Consider the following 16,421-nt stretch of genomic DNA (forward strand, 5'->3'; position numbering starts at 1 on the left):
AGCATGCCCAAGTTCAAGAGAGGGCAAAGGGACAGAGGCAAGACAGGGCACACGGTCAGCGTTGCTGGATGGCCCGATTCTGGTATTACAGGTCACTCGCTATCGCAGTTGCTATCATGTTGTTTGAGTGCTTGAAAGTCGCGTCGGCGCCGGCGCGGAGCAGGATGGCGGAGTTGCGGAGTTTGCGGACCCCGTTGCTTAATAAAGGCTGCTTCGGGCGGCGGAGTTTATTTCCCCATCGGACCCGAGCGCCGAGGTACCTCGCTGGATGGCTGGATGGCCAACGTCGTCAGCAACCGTCCATGGTGTAGCATTTGGCAGATTGGCAGATACCCTATCGATACACTCCCTCTTCATCATCACCTCGCGACCACAAAGTGAGCCACCTACCGACTGACGACTCCCATCTTGTGCTCCTTCCTACTCCACGGGGGTAGCGCCACTCCCACTCCCGACTGCAGCCTCCCGTGCCGTCCGGGCAAGGCCGTCTTGGCGAGACGGAGCGACAGAGACACGACCTCCAATGGACTCCCTAGGGAGCGGCTTGCTTGCAGGGCCCAGCGAAGACCGCACGGCCCCGACGCGGCAAAAGAGCTGCAATGCCTGCGTCCGGGGCAAGCGCCGCTGCGACAAGCGCACCCCCCGGTGCTCGCGGTGCGCGGCAAAGGGCCTCGACTGCGTCTACCAGAGGATGCCGCCGCACAGCCATCCGCATCCGCCGCCCGGCGAGGCTGCCGCCGCAGGCATGGCATCCGCGTCATCCGCCGGCAGCACCCCCGGCGTCGCGGCCGAGGTGCCCGAGTTCGACATGGCCTTTGACATGGTCGACCCCCTCGGCTCCGACACCAGCCCGGATAGCCTGCGGACTGACGTGAGCCTGCTCGACGCCACCACGGGGTCTCTCGACTTCTCCATTGTCGACCTGCTCGCCGCCTCGGCTTCGAGCGGCAGCGACGCCTGGAACCTACAGGGCTACTACCCGGATAATAGCAAGATGGACCTCCCGCCTCTGCCGTTTGGGCCCCCGGCGGCGACCGCAGAGGCGTCTCCCACGTCCTTCCAGCAGCAGCAACAGCAACAGCAGCAGCAGCAACAACAACAACCAGAGCAGCAGCAGCAGCGTCCCGTGCGCGACCTTTCGCTTCTCAAGGCCAACGAATCCTGCTTCGATGTCGACCCTCTCCAGGTTCACGACCCCCGCACCCGCCTCGGCTTCATCGTCGCCTTCCTCTCCTCCCTGCCCGCCACCCTGGCCAGCACCCGCGCCCTGCCCTTTATGCACCCGCGCCTGTGGGCCGGCCAGCTGCCCAAGCCCATCCTGTCGGCCTTTTCAGCGGCCACGGCCTACGGCGCCCGCTCGCCGCAAAACCGCGCCTGGACAGTCAAGCTCGTCGCCGACGCCAGCCGCGACATCCAGCGCGAGGGCGAGCGCGCCGCCTCGCCCGTCGACAAGCTTGCCCGCGTCCAGGCGCTGGTCGTTGTCAACTTGATGAGGTTCCTCGATGGCGACATCGGTCTGCGCGCCGCGGCAGAGCGCGAGGTTCCCGTCTTGCTGGCCTGGACAAAGGAGCTTGCCGGCCTCAGGGGAGAGTTCGAGGAGGAGGCCATGACGCAGAGAGGGCCGTCGAGGGACGTGCCGCCCAAGAGCTGGGAGGTAGGTTTTTGGCCGAGCGCCATCTCCCCTGATCCCACCCTTTCCGGCTGGCAGTCTGCTCGATAGTACAGGTTTCGCTGACTGCTGTTGTGTTTCAGAGCTGGATCTTTCTCGAGAGCGTGCGACGGAGCATCATGGCTTCTTACGCCTTCATGTGCATATTTTGCTTGCTGAGATCGGAAGAACGTAAGCATCCCTACTCCCCTTGCAATACTCATTCCACCGGCGGAAAGCAACGCGCAGAAACTGACACGTCGTCTGCAGCCGACTGCTCGATGTGGACCAAACCGCAAAGTTTCACAGCCTCGAAGCACCTCTGGGACGCGGCTAGCTCTGTCGAGTTCTACCGCGCGTGGGGCGAGAAGCCACAGTACTGGATCGAGAACCTAGGCTTCAAGGACTTTTGGATGTATGGCCGACCGGCTGACTTGGACGACTTTACACGGCTCATACTGACTTCGTACGTTGCACCCCCTTTCGCAAGCACTCCCCCGAAACACTGGGCGGTCTATCTTGGGCGTGCTGGAAGGCGCTTGCTGACTGTTGTGTTGTAGGCAAGTCGGGGTAGACGCCATGGACCATTTCATGGAGGGGGATATTGCAATACCCGTTTGATCGCTTGTTGACTGCTTTGGGCCCCCATGACGCAAGGCTTTCCGAAACCAAATCAAGGAGAACATCGGGACATAGAGGCCAGCTGGCTCGGGCCGCGGGTTGTACATTATCTGGAGGCACGGCACGAGGATGTACGGGTTCGGAGTTTGTACACGAATGGTGATACGCAGACGCACGGGCTCCCCGAGGAATGGCGGGCGTTTGCAATGGAGACACACGGTTAGTCCGCCATACTGGCGGAATCTCTTCACTATTGACTCCTCGTCCCGTCCCGGCTCATCGCTTTGCTCGAGAGGATGTTACGGCGCCACCTGCCACACAAGCCGCTCCCCACTCACGGTCCTGCTCCTCAACAGGTCGAGGGCCTTTTGCGCCCTCTCTAGCATGGTCGCGCCCTCGACAACCCGTTGCCGGTTGGGCTCGACGACCCCTTGCGCTAGCAGGGCGGGCACAATCTCGGGCTGCAGCATTTCCTTGAAAAACTCGTTCTGGTCCCGGATCAGCTTGTTTGGGCCATACCCATCGGTCAGAACAAGGGGGAACGAGGGACGGCACCTGCAGGTAGAAGTGCGTGCGGACGCCCCTGAGGAGGACGCCGTCGGCCCACAGGCCAGGGAGGCACTTTGACACGTCCATCTCGTACTCGGGCTCCTCGTCGTCGGTGGCGTCGCGGATGATGACGGGCAGCATGACGGCGACGCGGGAGCCCGGCTGGGCGATGCGGGCGAGGGGCCGCAGCGAGCCGTCGAGGGAGCCGATGCAGTCGAGCACCAGCGGCGCGTGGCGGCTGCCGACGGAGGCGAGGACGGCGTCGACGACGCGCGGGTCGGCGCGGTCGAAGCAGGCAGTGGCGCCCAGCCGCAGCAGGAGGGGGTGGTGCTGCCGGCTCGATACAGCCAGGAGACGGCGATGGCGGTACCAGTGGCGGAGGACTTGGAGCGCGTAGATGCCCACGCTGCTGCTGGCGCCCCAGACGACGATGGGCGGGTCCTGGTCGTCGTCGGGCGTCGTCGCGGTGTCCGGCAGGGGCCAGGGGAGGTCGAGGCCGAGGTCTGCCGTGGCGGCGTGGAAGACGGTGACGAGGTTGACGGGCACGGTGCAGGCCTCGCGCAGCGTCAGGCCCGGGGGCACGCTGGAGACGAGGTAGGCCGGGACGGTGACGTATTCCTGGTGGTTGGCCTCCTTGCCGCCGCGAAAGGCAAAGGCCATGACGCGGTCGCCGACGCCGAGGCCCTTGACGAGGTCGGCCGAGCCGCCGACGGCCACGACGGTGCCCGCGATGCCGCCGCCGCCGGCCTGGGCCGGGTACGAGGCGACGAGGAGGCCGCCGTCGGCGCGGTGCAGGTCCAGGGGCGTCGACGCGGTCCAGGCGACGCGCACCACCACCTCGTCGGCGGCCGGGGGGTGGACGGGGACGCTGATCTCGGCGAGGGGCGCGCGCTTGGATGTCATGGCGATGGCCCTTTGGGTGGAGGGGAGTGATGATGCCATGGTGATGGGGTTTGGGGGCGATGGCTTGGTGGTGGTCAAGCAGCGAAGCTCGTCCCTTTCTCGTCTTGTCTCTCTCTATATATACTGTGTATTTCCTCACGAATATTGGTAATTCGCTGCGTACTGATGCTTCCCCATCGCCGTCTCGACATCAGTCAGCGCCAGCAACATTGAGGTGAATTTGTAATCGGCAGCCGTGACGCCATGCGGTCGGGTCAGCTTGCCGTAAGACATGCATTGTGGAGAGCCCTGTCCTGTCCGAGGCATGCCAAGAGATGCGTCTTCAACAGGCGCACGGGGGCAAGGCGGGCGTTTGCGTTTGGACATGCATGTGGGGGAAACGGGGGCCCGGGCCGGTCCCGGGGGTGATTTGGCGGGAGAGACGCCGGGGGTCCAATGATAGGGCAAGAGACTGTGGTGTTTTGCTCTCTCCTTTTTTTCCGTGTGGTTATGAAACACGTATATTTGTACAGTAGACGGCGGAAAAGGCCCAAGAAAGCAAGTGTTGGTGTCGAGCCCCCAGCACGAAAAGAATATCCAAGCCAAAACACGCAGCTGACGTCTGCCCCGCTCCGCCTCGCCCACGCCCGTCCCAGGATTGGGAGCTCGGTCAAATCTTGACGGTCCCGGAGACGAGAGGGTCGGCCATGGGCGCCACGTCGACGGCAAAATTGAGGGTGCGCTTGCCGTCCTTGGCGTCCTGCCTGGTGGTGGGCGGCGCGCCCAGGTCGGAGACGACGTCGCGGGCCTTTTGGCGCAGGCCGCGGCGCGGCGCGGGGTCCTTGGTGTAGGAGCAGGCCGTCGAGCCCGAGTAGGTGGAGGCGGAGGAGGAGGAAGAGGAGGAAGAGGAGGAAGAGGAGGAGGAGCAGGAGGAGGATGCTGGCATCGTGGTGGCTTGGGGACGACGGATGGTGGGTGTCAAGTGAGGGTACGGAGTAAAGATAAAGACGATGATGATGACGGGGCTTGGGAGCGACGCCAGTGGGCGGATGGCGTTTGCTTTATGGTGGTCGAGTTGGGGGGTGAGGGCGTCCAATGGGAGGTGAGCCCAGCCCGGCGGAGAGCTGAGCCTTTGCTTTTCGTCTCATTCTCGCAAGGATCCGTGATATGCCCAGGGGATGGAGAGATGGAGGGATGGAGAGATGGAGGGATGGAGAGATGGAGTCTTTGCCGCCCATGCTTTTTGCATCTGGTTTCCATCTTCGGCTCGACGTCTTCGGATGCTCTCCTGCGACGTCGACCGAGTACTTTGTAGACCGCCCGGCAGAGCAGCTGCTGCTGACAAAGTCCTTCCTGCCTTCTTCCTCACTCCCCTCTCGCGGCTTCCCGCGTCCTCGCCCGTGCCCGCCTCTTGCTTCGTCGTTCCCGACCTGCCTGGGAAAGAGGCTGTGATTGTGCTTTCTGTCTACCATGTGCTGCCTGTGTCTTTCCCCTTTTCTCTCTCTCCCCCTCCTTCTCCCCCTCCTCCCTCGATCGAGCCTGCCGCGGCCTCTGCTTGACGCCTTGAGTCATCCTGTGAGCAGGTCTCGGCCCCCCGTCCTCGGACAACACCACTTCTACCGTGCCAAGACCGACACGACATCGCCATGTCGGCCCGCAGACCTCGCACACCGTCAAGCCGGCACCGGCGAAAACATAGACGTTATGGGCCTCACCGTCTGCGGTCCTCGAATCACCTCATCCACCATGATCAGCGCCTCCGTGGCCACCTCGACGTTGCTGCCTCGCCCTTCGGCCCTCTGTCTTCGCTGAAGCTCCCTGTGCAGCGTCACCGACACTTCTCTCCGCTTGACGCTCTGCCACACAAGTCCTCCCGAGTGCCGACGCGCCGCCAAGCCCCGTTTCGCATGCCTAATCAGGTCATTGGCATGCTGGTGCCGTCGGATATAGCACGGGGCGTCCGCCTTGTACGCCGACAGGAACCACGTCCCGTGCCGCAGCACGCACTCGTTGACCCCCCGCAACAGCTTCCACCGACGCTCTGGGTCGCGCTCCCGCCCACTTTCTCGAGGCAACCCCTCTCCGATCAGGCGTAGCAGCAACACAATGCTCAGCAGCTGCCGGGTCTTCAGTGTTTTGAGATACTGCCTTTGGCGCCCTCGCACCAACCACCGCACGTACCGCTCCCTCATCTGCTCGGCTCGGCTCTGCGGCGCCAACTCGAGTCCATTTCTGACCGTGGTCCACTGGTGAGCAAGCACATGGTCGATGCTCATCTGCGGCAGCGCCGGCGCGTCGAACCCACTCAGGTCGGACAGCCCAATGACGGAAGCCTCGATGTCACCCAGGTGGTCGCACAAGGAAAGGGCCTCCCGTACCATCTGACGCATCGTCTCCCGCTCCGTCAGCTTGTTCAAGTGCGGCCAGTCGCTGTCATTTCTCGTGCACAGAAGCGGCCTCTTCAGCAACCACTCGACGAGGGATACTCGCCTTTCCACAATGTCGATGGCGTACAAACTAGACACCGGGATCACTGCACGCTCACTGCACGGACGGCCGGAGAGATCGTCAAAGGTGTCGAGCAGAAACTTGCCGCGTAAAGTCTCGTCGCCCACGTCCCACCGAATCAGCTTCCGGGCGATGCTGGTGTGATATTCTTCGATGATTTCCCGGAATCCCTAGACGATTCACGTCTAGCATTAGCTTCTCTGCACTTCAACCTCTTGTCCTTGCCTTGCTCTGGACGCGATCTGAGCGTACCGCTATTGAGAGCAGGGTTTTAATCGTGTCTGCATCGCAGTACTCGACGATTTGGAGTACGATGGCGCCGTGGAGTACCGGCATCGTGTCGATGTGAGGCTGCACGGCCTCTCCCCTTGCCGCGTTGCGTTGTGTTGAGTTGATGGGCGGAAACAGGATTCCTCGGCGGCACGCACGCAACGTGAAATAGAAGGCTCTGCCAGGTGCTGAGGCAGGACAATAAAAAAAAACCCCTGCCAAACAAGCTCTGGGGAAAAAAGGCTGCTGCCGAACAAACTTCGACAGCTGGCGGCTGTCAGGTGTCGAGGCTTGCGAGTAGCCCGTTGCCGTGCGGACCTAATCTGTTGGGCTTGCGCCATAACCGGCGTGTCTTCTCTCTGCTCCGTCCATCATCAACATGTCGAAAGAGGAGGCTGCCAAGGTGAGAAGATGGACTCGATTATATATGTGCCTGTATATGCGCCGAGCATCGCTCGTACAGGCCTACAAGATGGCGTCTCCGTGCTCTCGGACCAGCCCCTTTTCGACAGCTATTCCAATTTCAATCAGTGAGTCTCCCATTAAGCCAAGTGCGTGCGGTATCGTGATGCCATTCGTACCGTAAGTGACCCTTTGCGCCGTAACTCCCAATACCGAACGCTGTACTTACCACCACTTGCCATTGGAGCAATGCCTCGCGGGTGAAGCCGAAATCCTCAGCCTGCTCAACTCCAGATTTGCAGGGTCGTGGACGCGTGTCAAAGTGCAACGCCCACCAGTACCGGACCAGAAGACACAAGAAAAAAATAAATTCGCTGTGCGCCGCCATGCCCACCGCCACGCCCACCGCCTCTGGGGCAACCCTCCACGCGGGGCCCTATTTCAGGCATTTCGAGAGCCGACGGCGCCAGGACGGTCGCTCACCTCAACGCGCTTGTTGCCGAGGTCTATGATCTTGGCGGCCAGCTTGCCGGCGTTGTCGAGCTCGACAATCTCGTCGCTGCCGCCGATGCTAACGCCGTTGACCATGATATTGGGCACGGTGCGGCGGCGCGTCTTTTCGAGGAGCTGGTCCTGCAGGAGGCTGCCGAGTTTGTGCTCGTCGAGCTCGACGACGTAGGGCTCGGGCTTGATGGAGTATTTCTCCAGGAGGATGCTCTTGGCGCGCTTGGAGTAGGGGCAATAAGACTTAGAGAAGATGATGACTGATTACGGGAGAGGCACGGTTAGCTTTGTTTCTCTTGCATTTTTCTTTTTTCTTTTTCGATTTCTCTACGGTTCTTTCTCTGCGTGATGTGGGAGGGAAGGGTGGAAGAGAGGGCTGACGCGCTGGCCAAACGGCAGACAGCCTTGTACGAAGGAAGAAAGAGGGAGAGAAGGGTGACAGCGGTCAACGTACCAGGAGCCTTCTTCAAGATGCTATTCATCTCCATCTCGGCGGCGTGCTCCTCCTTGGTCTCCGTCTCGGGCGGGTCGCCGTTGGCCTTGGGAGACGGGGCGGCATCGGCGGCAGGCTTTGGCTTCTTGGCCTGGCCCTCTGCTGAGTTGCCGACGCCGACAATCTGGCTGGGGGGATCCGGGCGGAGTGCCTTGCCGTTTGCCTTTGCCTTTGCCTTTTGCTCGGCCGCCTTGAGCCTCTCCTTTGTATCGGAGGCAAACTGCTTGTCACCGCCGGCGCCGCCATCCTTGTCGCGGGATGCAGCGGCGGCGACCTTGTCCAGGACGGCCTGGCCGGGAGGGCCGTTGCCCTTGCTCATGCCGTCCATGGTCTTGTGGTAAAAGTCTTTGATGGTGCGTTTGTCGTTGGCGGCGGCGTCGTCGAGGCTCGAGACGTACATGAGGGTGAGGACGACGGTGACGAGCGTTGCCAGCATAAGCAGGCGGAGGCGACGGGGGGAGGGCATGGTTTTCTCGTGGCCGCGGCGTGCTCTGGTCGGGGATGATGGCGAGGGAGGAGGGCGGGCTCCTTTTCAGGGCATTGGCGCCGCTGGTGCGCGTCTTCTACTTGGGCGTGAGCGAGATGCGGGTGGGATTGAATTGGCGGCGGTGATGAGGGGCCGTGGGCGGTGGAAAGAAGTGATAGAGTTGGATGGAGTCGTCGTTGGGGATGGTCGGCGAGGAAGCTCAGCTAATGGGGCTGCAATCTGGTGGCTCTGCAACCCCGTGCCGGCGGGATAAGTACTCATGCACGCGCGCGCAGTGGCGGGATACACGCATGTCCGGCTGTCCGGCGGCAGCTGCAAGACGCGGGAAAGCGCGTCGCAAGTGATGACTAAGCCAGGGGATTGCATGCCGGTACTCTGTAATTTAGCCTGAGGCAGGCAGCAAGGCATCGACCGGTACCTAGTAGGTTTTGGACATGGAATGTACAGATTCTTTGGCGGAGCAAAGTCTACGGTTATGTGGTTGATCAGACTCTGAGAAGCATTTTTCAGCGCGTAAAAAGTGCAGACTGCGACCAGCAGCACCTCGAGCTCGATATATTTGCGATCCAGCGCATGAATGCTGCTACCTAGCTAAGGGAGAAGAGAAGAAATAGAAGCCAAGATCATAAGCTAATATCAGAGGATGGCAAGTGAGCGACGTGAATATAACATGTCAGAAGTGCGAGGTGGCCGCACTCGTGACAGCAAAGCGAGTGGAGGCGAAAGTACTCGATTGACGAGAAATGTAGAAGAGAAAAGGTGTAGAGACGTTGAGTGAATGAGGCCTCGGTGGAAGGGAGTGAATGGTTAGTGATGAATGATGAATGGTGAATGAATGAATGAAGAGTGAATGTATGAATGAATGATGAAGAAGGAATAAAAGAGCGTCCTGCGCTGTCGCGATATGTCTTGTCATGTTCGTCTCTGCGCCAGCAGCCATATCAAATGGCTGGAGAGTTGTCCGCCTGTCCTTCTTAATTCGTACCTATATCTCCTTTGCCACGTCGCTCGCATGGCCGGCATGCGCTTCCCCAGGAATTGTGAGACGGCATTCGAACACACCGCTGGTGGGCGGCTTCGGCGGTGGCCCGGAGGTCCGGCCCCTCAGCGGCCCGTCGCCGAGGACGAGGGCGGCTCGGCCGTCAGCCGATGGGCCCGCATTTGCGTCGCGTGCAGGCCTCGGTGGCTGTGGTGGCTGTGCATCGCGGGCAGAGCGTGCAGGCCGGTGGCCAGGGCCAGCAGAACGACGGAAAGAAGGCGCATTGTTCTTCTTTCGATGCTTTTGATAGGTCGTTTGCTCGTCTCTTCGTCGTGGTTGATTAGTGAGCTTCTCTTCGCTGACTCTTCGGATATGATTCTTGTCAAAGACAAGCGTTGAAAGAGTTGAAAGATAAGAAACGAGGATTCAAGTGTCTCGCTGAATGGTAGAGACAATGCACGATGGTCTTTTGGACACGGCGACGAGTGTCCTTTAATACTCGACATGGCGCCTCTGGCCAGCCTCTTTGCCGAATGACATGACGAAATACCGAGGCCGGCATGCCGCCCGTAGCATTTTCTTTGATAGTAATCCATCAATCCATCAATATCTCCTGGGTCTCCGTCAGACGATTGTCCTGCTCGAGGAATGGAAGGCTGGTGGTTGAAATTGAAATCACGAGTCTTGATGGTTTCCTTGCCGATGAGCCCAGCCACACCGACACATGATTCTGGACAAATACGTCACGACGAGGTCGCCCCATGATTGTCATGGCTAAATGGACAGTCATACAATTGAATTGGGAGAGAAAACGTGGACAGGGAAAATCTCTGAGAATTAATTGGCCCACAGTCCGGACGTTGCCCAGGGCTTCCTTCTGGCTGCACCCGTTACCGCAAGGGGGAGGACCCTTCATTGGTACTGCGGTCAAATGCCGGCCGGGCATTGCCGAGTCAAATCATGGACGCAACCGGGGTTCAGCATCTGACTCGCGGGGGAACAAATGGACACGAGTTTCTCCAGGGCTGGCGGCGCGTCCACATTCCATCCGCCACGTGCGAGTCCCTGGGACCATTTATGCTCCAAGGTTTGCCATGCTTGGCACGAGTCAAACAAGGACAATGACTGCACGGGGGAGAAGAGTCGTTGCAAAAGATGACTCGGGACACGGTGGCGACGGCCTCGAGCTGATGACTAAGCGCAATTACCGGTCTAGCGGCCAATAGAAAGCCGCCAAGTCTATATCGGCCACAGTACTCTACTGTACAGAAGCCGCGAGAAGTCGAGAAACGCGTCGTCAAAGGTGTCCTTTCGACGGTTTGACTCACCTCGGGACCTCCTTTCTTCTTTAAACGCTCCTTTCGCCATATTCACCTTGGTTTCAACTCCTCGCTCTCCTTTATCTGCCGCCAATCTCTCGAGTTACCGGCGAGGGAGGAATTTCGCTCCACGATCCTCAAGGTTTGCCAAGCCGCCCACCCACCGCCAGGTTCCCCTTGGCCTCTTCCTCCTCTCCAACTCACCTGGGAGTGTGCTTCTCGCCATCAGAATACATCCTCAATCACACCAAGTCAATCAAAATGACTCCGGAGCGCTCAAGAGTAAGCCCCATGCGGACCGCCCTCTTGGGCCTCGTCCTCGCCGTCTCCCTCACCTCCGCCTCGGCCGCCCCGGCCGCGAACCCGCCCTCGGAGCTCATCTGCCACACGTCCAACCCTGAAGACTGCTACCCGCGCCACTTCCAGGCCAAGGATGAGTTCCAGACTGTCCACGATGACCAGGACCTGCCTCCGGGACTTCACGTGCGCATCAACATGCAGACGGGCAAGAAGGAGGCCAAGATCAACGTCCCCGGCGAGCTGGACCCGGCCCTCGATGGCTTGCCTGTCGACGAGGCCTCGGTCGTCGTTGTCCCCGATCAAGACCAGGACGAGCGCCCTCTGCGCTTGCCCAAGGGTGCCCCTGCCTACAGCCCCGTCGGCAAGATCAAGGAGCCCGAACAAGAGGCCGAGACCTTTGTCGCGGCCATGAAAATGCTCAGAAAGGGCAAGGTCCGCCACGGCCACGCCTTTGCCGAGCATCTCGAGGAGCTCGAGGAGCTCTCGCACGACATCTACTACGGCATGAAGATTGCCGAGGACACAAAGGTCGTCAAGGCCCTCCTCTGCCTCATGGTCAGCAACCCCAAGAAGCCGGCGGCCGCCGACGCCAGCCTCGCCCCGCACGACCAGCAGGCCGCCTCCGTCCTGGCCGGCGCCCTGCAAAACAACCCGTCGGCCCTGGAAAAGGTCGCCGGCGCCTGGCCCGAGCTCATGGACGCCAAGTGCCCTGACGCGGGCGTCTCCACCATCGGCCACGCCCTGTACTCGAGCCTAGCCCCCTATAACAACGCTGACGCCGCGGGGGACGCCAAGCAGTCGGCCTCGCGCGTCAAGGCAAAGGTCTTGGTCATCAACGGCCTGCTCAAGAACGGCACCATCAGGGGCGAGTTCCTCAGCCGCGGCGGCATGGACCACCTGCTCGAGGTGCTCGTCTCCGAGGGCCGCGACTGGGCCGCCGCCCAGCGCAAGGCCGGCCAGCTCGTCCTCGACAACTTCCTCGACGGCGACATGGGCGCCACGCTGGGGCTGTGGCCCCGCGTGCCGCGCCTCAGCGACGAGCAGTGCCGGTCCGAGGCCTTGAAGACGGCCGAGGGCTGCTGGGACTACCACGTCGCCCGCATCACCAAGGGGAACAGGTATGAAAAGGGACACTGGAGCACCGAACTCAACGCCAAGCTGGTGGTGGCGCGTGGAGGTGACCCGACCGCGCAGGCCGACGGTTCGCAACGCGCGGAGCTGTAGATGGTACGGAGAGTGGGTGTGTGTGACCATGTAGCGTGCTTTTTGCCGTATTCTTTTTACATACATGTATATGGAGGAGTCATTCCGGGCTCGAGACGGCAGGCCGTGGTGTTTGTTTGGACAGGTTGGCGTCTTTTGACTGGCGTAAGTTGCGCTGCAAGATTCATGATTGGCCTGTTGGCAAGATAAGCGTCGTGAAGCGGGAGAGAGCCGCGTGACGTTTCGATGATCTGAAGAATAAAGATAACGAGTGTGTAAAGAAAGAAATAAGAGTTCCAAGATCAGATTAGTCGAGACGCGATGGCTTTGCTTTCCGTCAGATACGGGCGGTGGAGCTGGAGCTGCCAGGACCTTCATTCAGTCGACGCAAATTTACCATCTCGCCTCTTTTTCGCCCCCTCAAGCCGCCATCACCCGACATCTCATCCACGATCCAAAGAACAGACGGAAAGCTATCAGAACTACAAGGCATCTCATTGCTTGTCTTATTTTACGCCATCGAGTGAACGCCTGAACAAGGGCAAGTTGACGGGGTTATCTTTCCCACGCCGCGAACCAAGCCTCCTCCCCCAAAAACCTCATCAATTCAGCATCACCACTCCCTCCTCATGACTCCCCCACCACCTCCAACCCTGCAAATCCGCAGCAACGAGAGCAGCAGCGCCAAGGGCCGCAGCCTCCACGCAACGCGGCCCTTCCGCCCCGGCCAAACCATCCACGCCTTCGCCGCCCCGCGCCTCGCCCTCGCCTCGACGACGCACCTCGCCCGCGTGTGCAGCCACTGCCTGCGGCCCGGCGACCCGCGCGCCTGCTCGCGCTGCCGCGCCGCCTTCTACTGCGACCCGGCCTGCCAGGCCGCCGCCTGGGCCGCCGTCCACGCCCGCGAGTGCAAGGCCCTGCGCCGCCGCCGCCAGGGGTCCGACAGGCCCGCTGCCCTGCTGCCGACCCCGGTGCGCGCCCTCGTCCAGGCTCTGCTGGTTGACGAGACGGCGCGTGCGCTTGCTCCGCTCGAGGGCCATGTGCCGCGCCGGCGCAACCAAGGCCGGGGCCATCTGGGTCTTGACGGCGGCGGCGGTTGGCAGGATCTGCAGATGATGGCCATGGCTGGCTGTGCGTTTGCCGGCATGGAAGGGACTGAGGATGAGGTGACGAGGGCGGTTGACCTGCTTTGCAAGGTACGCAACCATTCTTCCTTTCGTATCTCGTCCCCTCCTCCAAAGTGGAAATCTCGAGACAGAAAGTGACTAGAGACCTGTGACTTGGGAGGGAAATGGACGTGAATAGAGAGCTCACAGTCAACGGGGCGCATTGCAGATTCAGACAAACGCCTTTCACAGGTACGACGCGGACCTCGGCCAGGTTGGAATCTTCCTGGAGCCCACGCTCGCCATGGCCAATCACTCCTGCGTCCCCAACGCTCTTGTCCAGTTCATCGGGCGCAAGGGCATCTTGACGGCCGAGCGGCCCATCGAGGCCGGCGACGAGGTCGAAATCTCCTATACAGGTCCGTCTACCTTGCACAGATACACGTCGATCTGTTCGACTGCTCCTCTAATCACCGGCGTCCAACCTGTTGAATCGTCGTCTAGACTACACATATCCTCTCACCAAGCGACAACAAGCGCTTGCCTCCTACTGCTTCGAGTGCCGCTGTCCCCGCTGCAAAGACGACCTCAACGTCTATCAGGTCGGCGCCGCCAGCCCTCGCAATATCATCCCCGACGGCCTCAGTCTGGTCCCCGATCCATTCTCACGGCTACGCAATCATCCAGCCGTCAACGATGCTGGCAAGCAAGTTCTGGTCAAGGCCCATGGCGAGTCGGCCACCATGTCGACAGAGCGCCGGACCATGCCTCAAGACTCGCTTCACGAGCGCCATGAGATGCTGCTGGCCCAGTATCGCGACTGTGCGGGCCTCGTAGCCGCGGAGATGTGGGCCGTGACCCCCGTGCCCCAGCTGCTGACGGAGATCTCCATCTACTACGCCGAGCGAGGCGACTTTGCCTTTGCGCTGGCAGTTGCGTGCTTTGTCGCAACAGCATGTGATCCATATCGATACGCGGCATACTTCCACCCGGTCAGGGCCAAGAATGTGCTCATGATCGCCAAGCTCCTCGCCAACACGGCCGAGGGAACGACTGCGCTCAACCAAGCCGTCGAGTCCATCACTACCCGCGCCGACCTGGACCAAAAGATTCGCGAGACGCTTCGCGACATCGATCAGGTCTCGCTGTGTCAGATGCTGCTGATCATGGTCTTGCGCTCGGCTCCGGCCGGCCACGCTGATGGATGGGAAGTCGCCGTGGCAGCGCGAGAGATGCTGCAGGACATCGAGCAGCTGCCAGGTCGAGACAAGGAGCTTCCCCTCATTACAGCCTGGATGCAGGACCCGTCGGACGAGCAATGCCGAGCCTTCTTCGACTACGCTGTTGTTCAACAGGTGGACGCCTTGGCCAGTCTAGGACGTGCAGTGCTTCAGGTCAAGTTTGGCACCGGGGCCTGATGGCCACGTCGATGTGGAAGCCGCGGCTTCGCTTAATGCTAAATGGATGCCTTGGATGGACCTTCAGCCTCTACCTGCCCAGCTTTCTCGTCGTGTCGTGCCGTAATCGCCAGCATTTGCTCGAGTTCGCCGGAGGCCGGGACGCTGAGCCGAGCTGCGGGTGTTGCGGGAGGATCCATAAAGGTCGCTCGCGCGGCTGCAACCTGTCGACACTCCGCTGTCGAGATCTGACGGCGAGAGCGCCGCGCGTTTTTGAGGCGTCTTGTCGAAAGTTTGTGTGTCGTCCCTGGCGGTCAAGGCGCGCTTCCTTCGAGCGTTGCCTTCGTAGACTGGCTGAGCCTCGTCGTCGTCGCGAGCATGGGCCTCGACGCCCAATGTCCTGCTTGTATTTGCGCCAGGTGCGATGGCGCGAGCCTCCAGGCGCTGGAGACGCGCCCTGAACAGCTCGAAATCCATCTGCAAGGTCTCGACTTGGCTAGCTCGGTTGCCGATCTTGGAAATGCTGCTGGCGAGTATGTCCAGCTCGTGAGAGGAGAAGGACGAGGGTTCAGCCGGCTGTGGCTGAGCGCGCTCTTGCGCCAGCTCTGCCCTCAGCTGCTTTACCTCTCGCCTGAGCGACGAAACCTCACATACGTGCTCTCTAGACGCGGCGATGCTCTCACGGACTGCCTGATTCGTTTCATCAATCTGAGTTTTCAGGGTCGCCGCGTCACCCTTGGCACCCTGTAGTGCCTGCTCCGCGACGGTCAACTGTTCGCGCAGTCCTTGCGTCTCAGATTTGGACTGATGGAGAGCTTGCCGCAACTCAGTCACCACTCTATCGGTGGTCTGAAGTTGCTGATCCAACCGCGCGACCACACTGTTGTTCTGACAGTCCCATTTCGCGTCCACGACCTCTGACTTTAGAGCGCCGAGGTCGTTGCGCTGCTCGTCGCGGTCTTTCCGAATGCTGTCGATGGACTCGCTGAGCTGTTGCATCTGCCGGTCCACGCGAGCCATGACGGTTTCGAAATTGGTCACGACCTGCATTCCCGTAGCGCCGATGCGGTTGATGTGTTGGCGCTGTGCGTCGAGTTCGGCTTGCATCTGCATCAAGTCGGGGCTGTCGGCGGCGGGGCTGTTCTGGGCTGCGCCCGGTTCAGGGTTGACCGACTCTGTCTGGGATGACGGCGCATTTTGGTGTTCGGACGCATGGTTCTTGAGCTGGAGAACTCGTTGAATCTTGGGCTCGGCCTTGCGTCGCAAGTCGCCGGCCAGCTTCAAGATGACGGAAGTGATTCGAAAGATGATTTGGCCACTGCACACGCGTTAGAGGAGGCGCAATGCCTGGATACGACGGCTGTGGGCATTCTCACTCGCTTAGAACGTGGTTGACGGGGCTTTTCAAGCACTTCTGGCCCAAGTTGGCGCGACACTTGGCACACTCGGCGTCTTGCAGTTGGCTGTCGTCGAAGCCAGCGTCAGCTTAGAGGGCGCACGCGAAGACGGCTACGAGGCAATGCCGCGACAACTCACCAGCCGCCGACCAAGGTATCGGCATCGCCCTGTCGGACGAGGCCAGAAGTTGCAATGGGAAAGGGGTCATCGTCTTGGGCGTGCGTCAACGGAGTGATATATTTCTTGCCGAGCTGCAGCCAGAGATTGATGAGGCTTCCGAGGATGGCATCGCACTTGGCGCATTTGCAGACGACCCTGTCCATGATGGTGGTGATGAGTTAAGACGGCGCCTCAT

General features: G+C 60.8%; 8 protein-coding genes across 8 annotated transcripts; 3 read left to right on the plus strand and 5 right to left on the minus strand.

The window, feature by feature from the left end:
* Window positions 1-523: 523 nt before the first annotated feature.
* Window positions 524-2,269, plus strand: HRG_11608 (fungal zn(2)-Cys(6) binuclear cluster domain-containing protein; the record flags this gene model as incomplete). Its single annotated transcript, XM_044870078.1, has 4 exons — window positions 524-1,654; window positions 1,753-1,840; window positions 1,919-2,114; window positions 2,209-2,269. The coding sequence occupies 4 exons, from the start codon at window positions 524-526 to the stop codon at window positions 2,267-2,269; spliced, it is 1,476 nt and encodes a 491-aa protein (XP_044714975.1).
* A 299-nt stretch (window positions 2,270-2,568) lies between these two features.
* Window positions 2,569-3,760, minus strand: HRG_11609 (zinc-binding dehydrogenase domain-containing protein; the record flags this gene model as incomplete). The annotated part of the gene is made up of 2 exons (XM_044870079.1): window positions 2,569-2,757; window positions 2,825-3,760. The coding sequence occupies 2 exons, from the start codon at window positions 3,758-3,760 to the stop codon at window positions 2,569-2,571; spliced, it is 1,125 nt and encodes a 374-aa protein (XP_044714976.1).
* Window positions 3,761-4,370: 610 nt separating this feature from the next.
* On the minus strand, window positions 4,371-4,646 carry HRG_11610 (uncharacterized protein; the record flags this gene model as incomplete). The annotated part of the gene is made up of 1 exon (XM_044870080.1): window positions 4,371-4,646. One exon carries the CDS (start codon window positions 4,644-4,646, stop codon window positions 4,371-4,373), a length of 276 nt encoding a protein of 91 aa, XP_044714977.1.
* Window positions 4,647-5,373: 727 nt separating this feature from the next.
* HRG_11611 (uncharacterized protein) lies at window positions 5,374-6,544 on the minus strand (the record flags this gene model as incomplete). Its single annotated transcript, XM_044870081.1, has 2 exons — window positions 5,374-6,378; window positions 6,461-6,544. 2 exons carry the CDS (start codon window positions 6,542-6,544, stop codon window positions 5,374-5,376), a joined length of 1,089 nt encoding a protein of 362 aa, XP_044714978.1.
* Window positions 6,545-7,321: 777 nt separating this feature from the next.
* Window positions 7,322-8,343, minus strand: HRG_11612 (glutaredoxin domain-containing protein; the record flags this gene model as incomplete). The annotated part of the gene is made up of 2 exons (XM_044870082.1): window positions 7,322-7,644; window positions 7,839-8,343. 2 exons carry the CDS (start codon window positions 8,341-8,343, stop codon window positions 7,322-7,324), a joined length of 828 nt encoding a protein of 275 aa, XP_044714979.1.
* Window positions 8,344-10,923: 2,580 nt separating this feature from the next.
* On the plus strand, window positions 10,924-12,186 carry HRG_11613 (nucleotide exchange factor SIL1 domain-containing protein; the record flags this gene model as incomplete). Its single annotated transcript, XM_044870083.1, has 1 exon — window positions 10,924-12,186. The coding sequence occupies one exon, from the start codon at window positions 10,924-10,926 to the stop codon at window positions 12,184-12,186; it is 1,263 nt and encodes a 420-aa protein (XP_044714980.1).
* A 608-nt stretch (window positions 12,187-12,794) lies between these two features.
* Window positions 12,795-14,689, plus strand: HRG_11614 (MYND finger domain-containing protein; the record flags this gene model as incomplete). Its single annotated transcript, XM_044870084.1, has 3 exons — window positions 12,795-13,361; window positions 13,501-13,690; window positions 13,776-14,689. The coding sequence occupies 3 exons, from the start codon at window positions 12,795-12,797 to the stop codon at window positions 14,687-14,689; spliced, it is 1,671 nt and encodes a 556-aa protein (XP_044714981.1).
* A 63-nt stretch (window positions 14,690-14,752) lies between these two features.
* On the minus strand, window positions 14,753-16,389 carry HRG_11615 (uncharacterized protein; the record flags this gene model as incomplete). The annotated part of the gene is made up of 3 exons (XM_044870085.1): window positions 14,753-15,986; window positions 16,045-16,131; window positions 16,205-16,389. The coding sequence occupies 3 exons, from the start codon at window positions 16,387-16,389 to the stop codon at window positions 14,753-14,755; spliced, it is 1,506 nt and encodes a 501-aa protein (XP_044714982.1).
* Window positions 16,390-16,421: the final 32 nt, after the last annotated feature.

The sequence above is a fragment of the Hirsutella rhossiliensis genome (genome assembly GCF_020360975.1).
Source record: "Hirsutella rhossiliensis strain HR02 chromosome Unknown scaffold00021, whole genome shotgun sequence".
NCBI lineage: Eukaryota > Fungi > Ascomycota > Sordariomycetes > Hypocreales > Ophiocordycipitaceae > Hirsutella > Hirsutella rhossiliensis.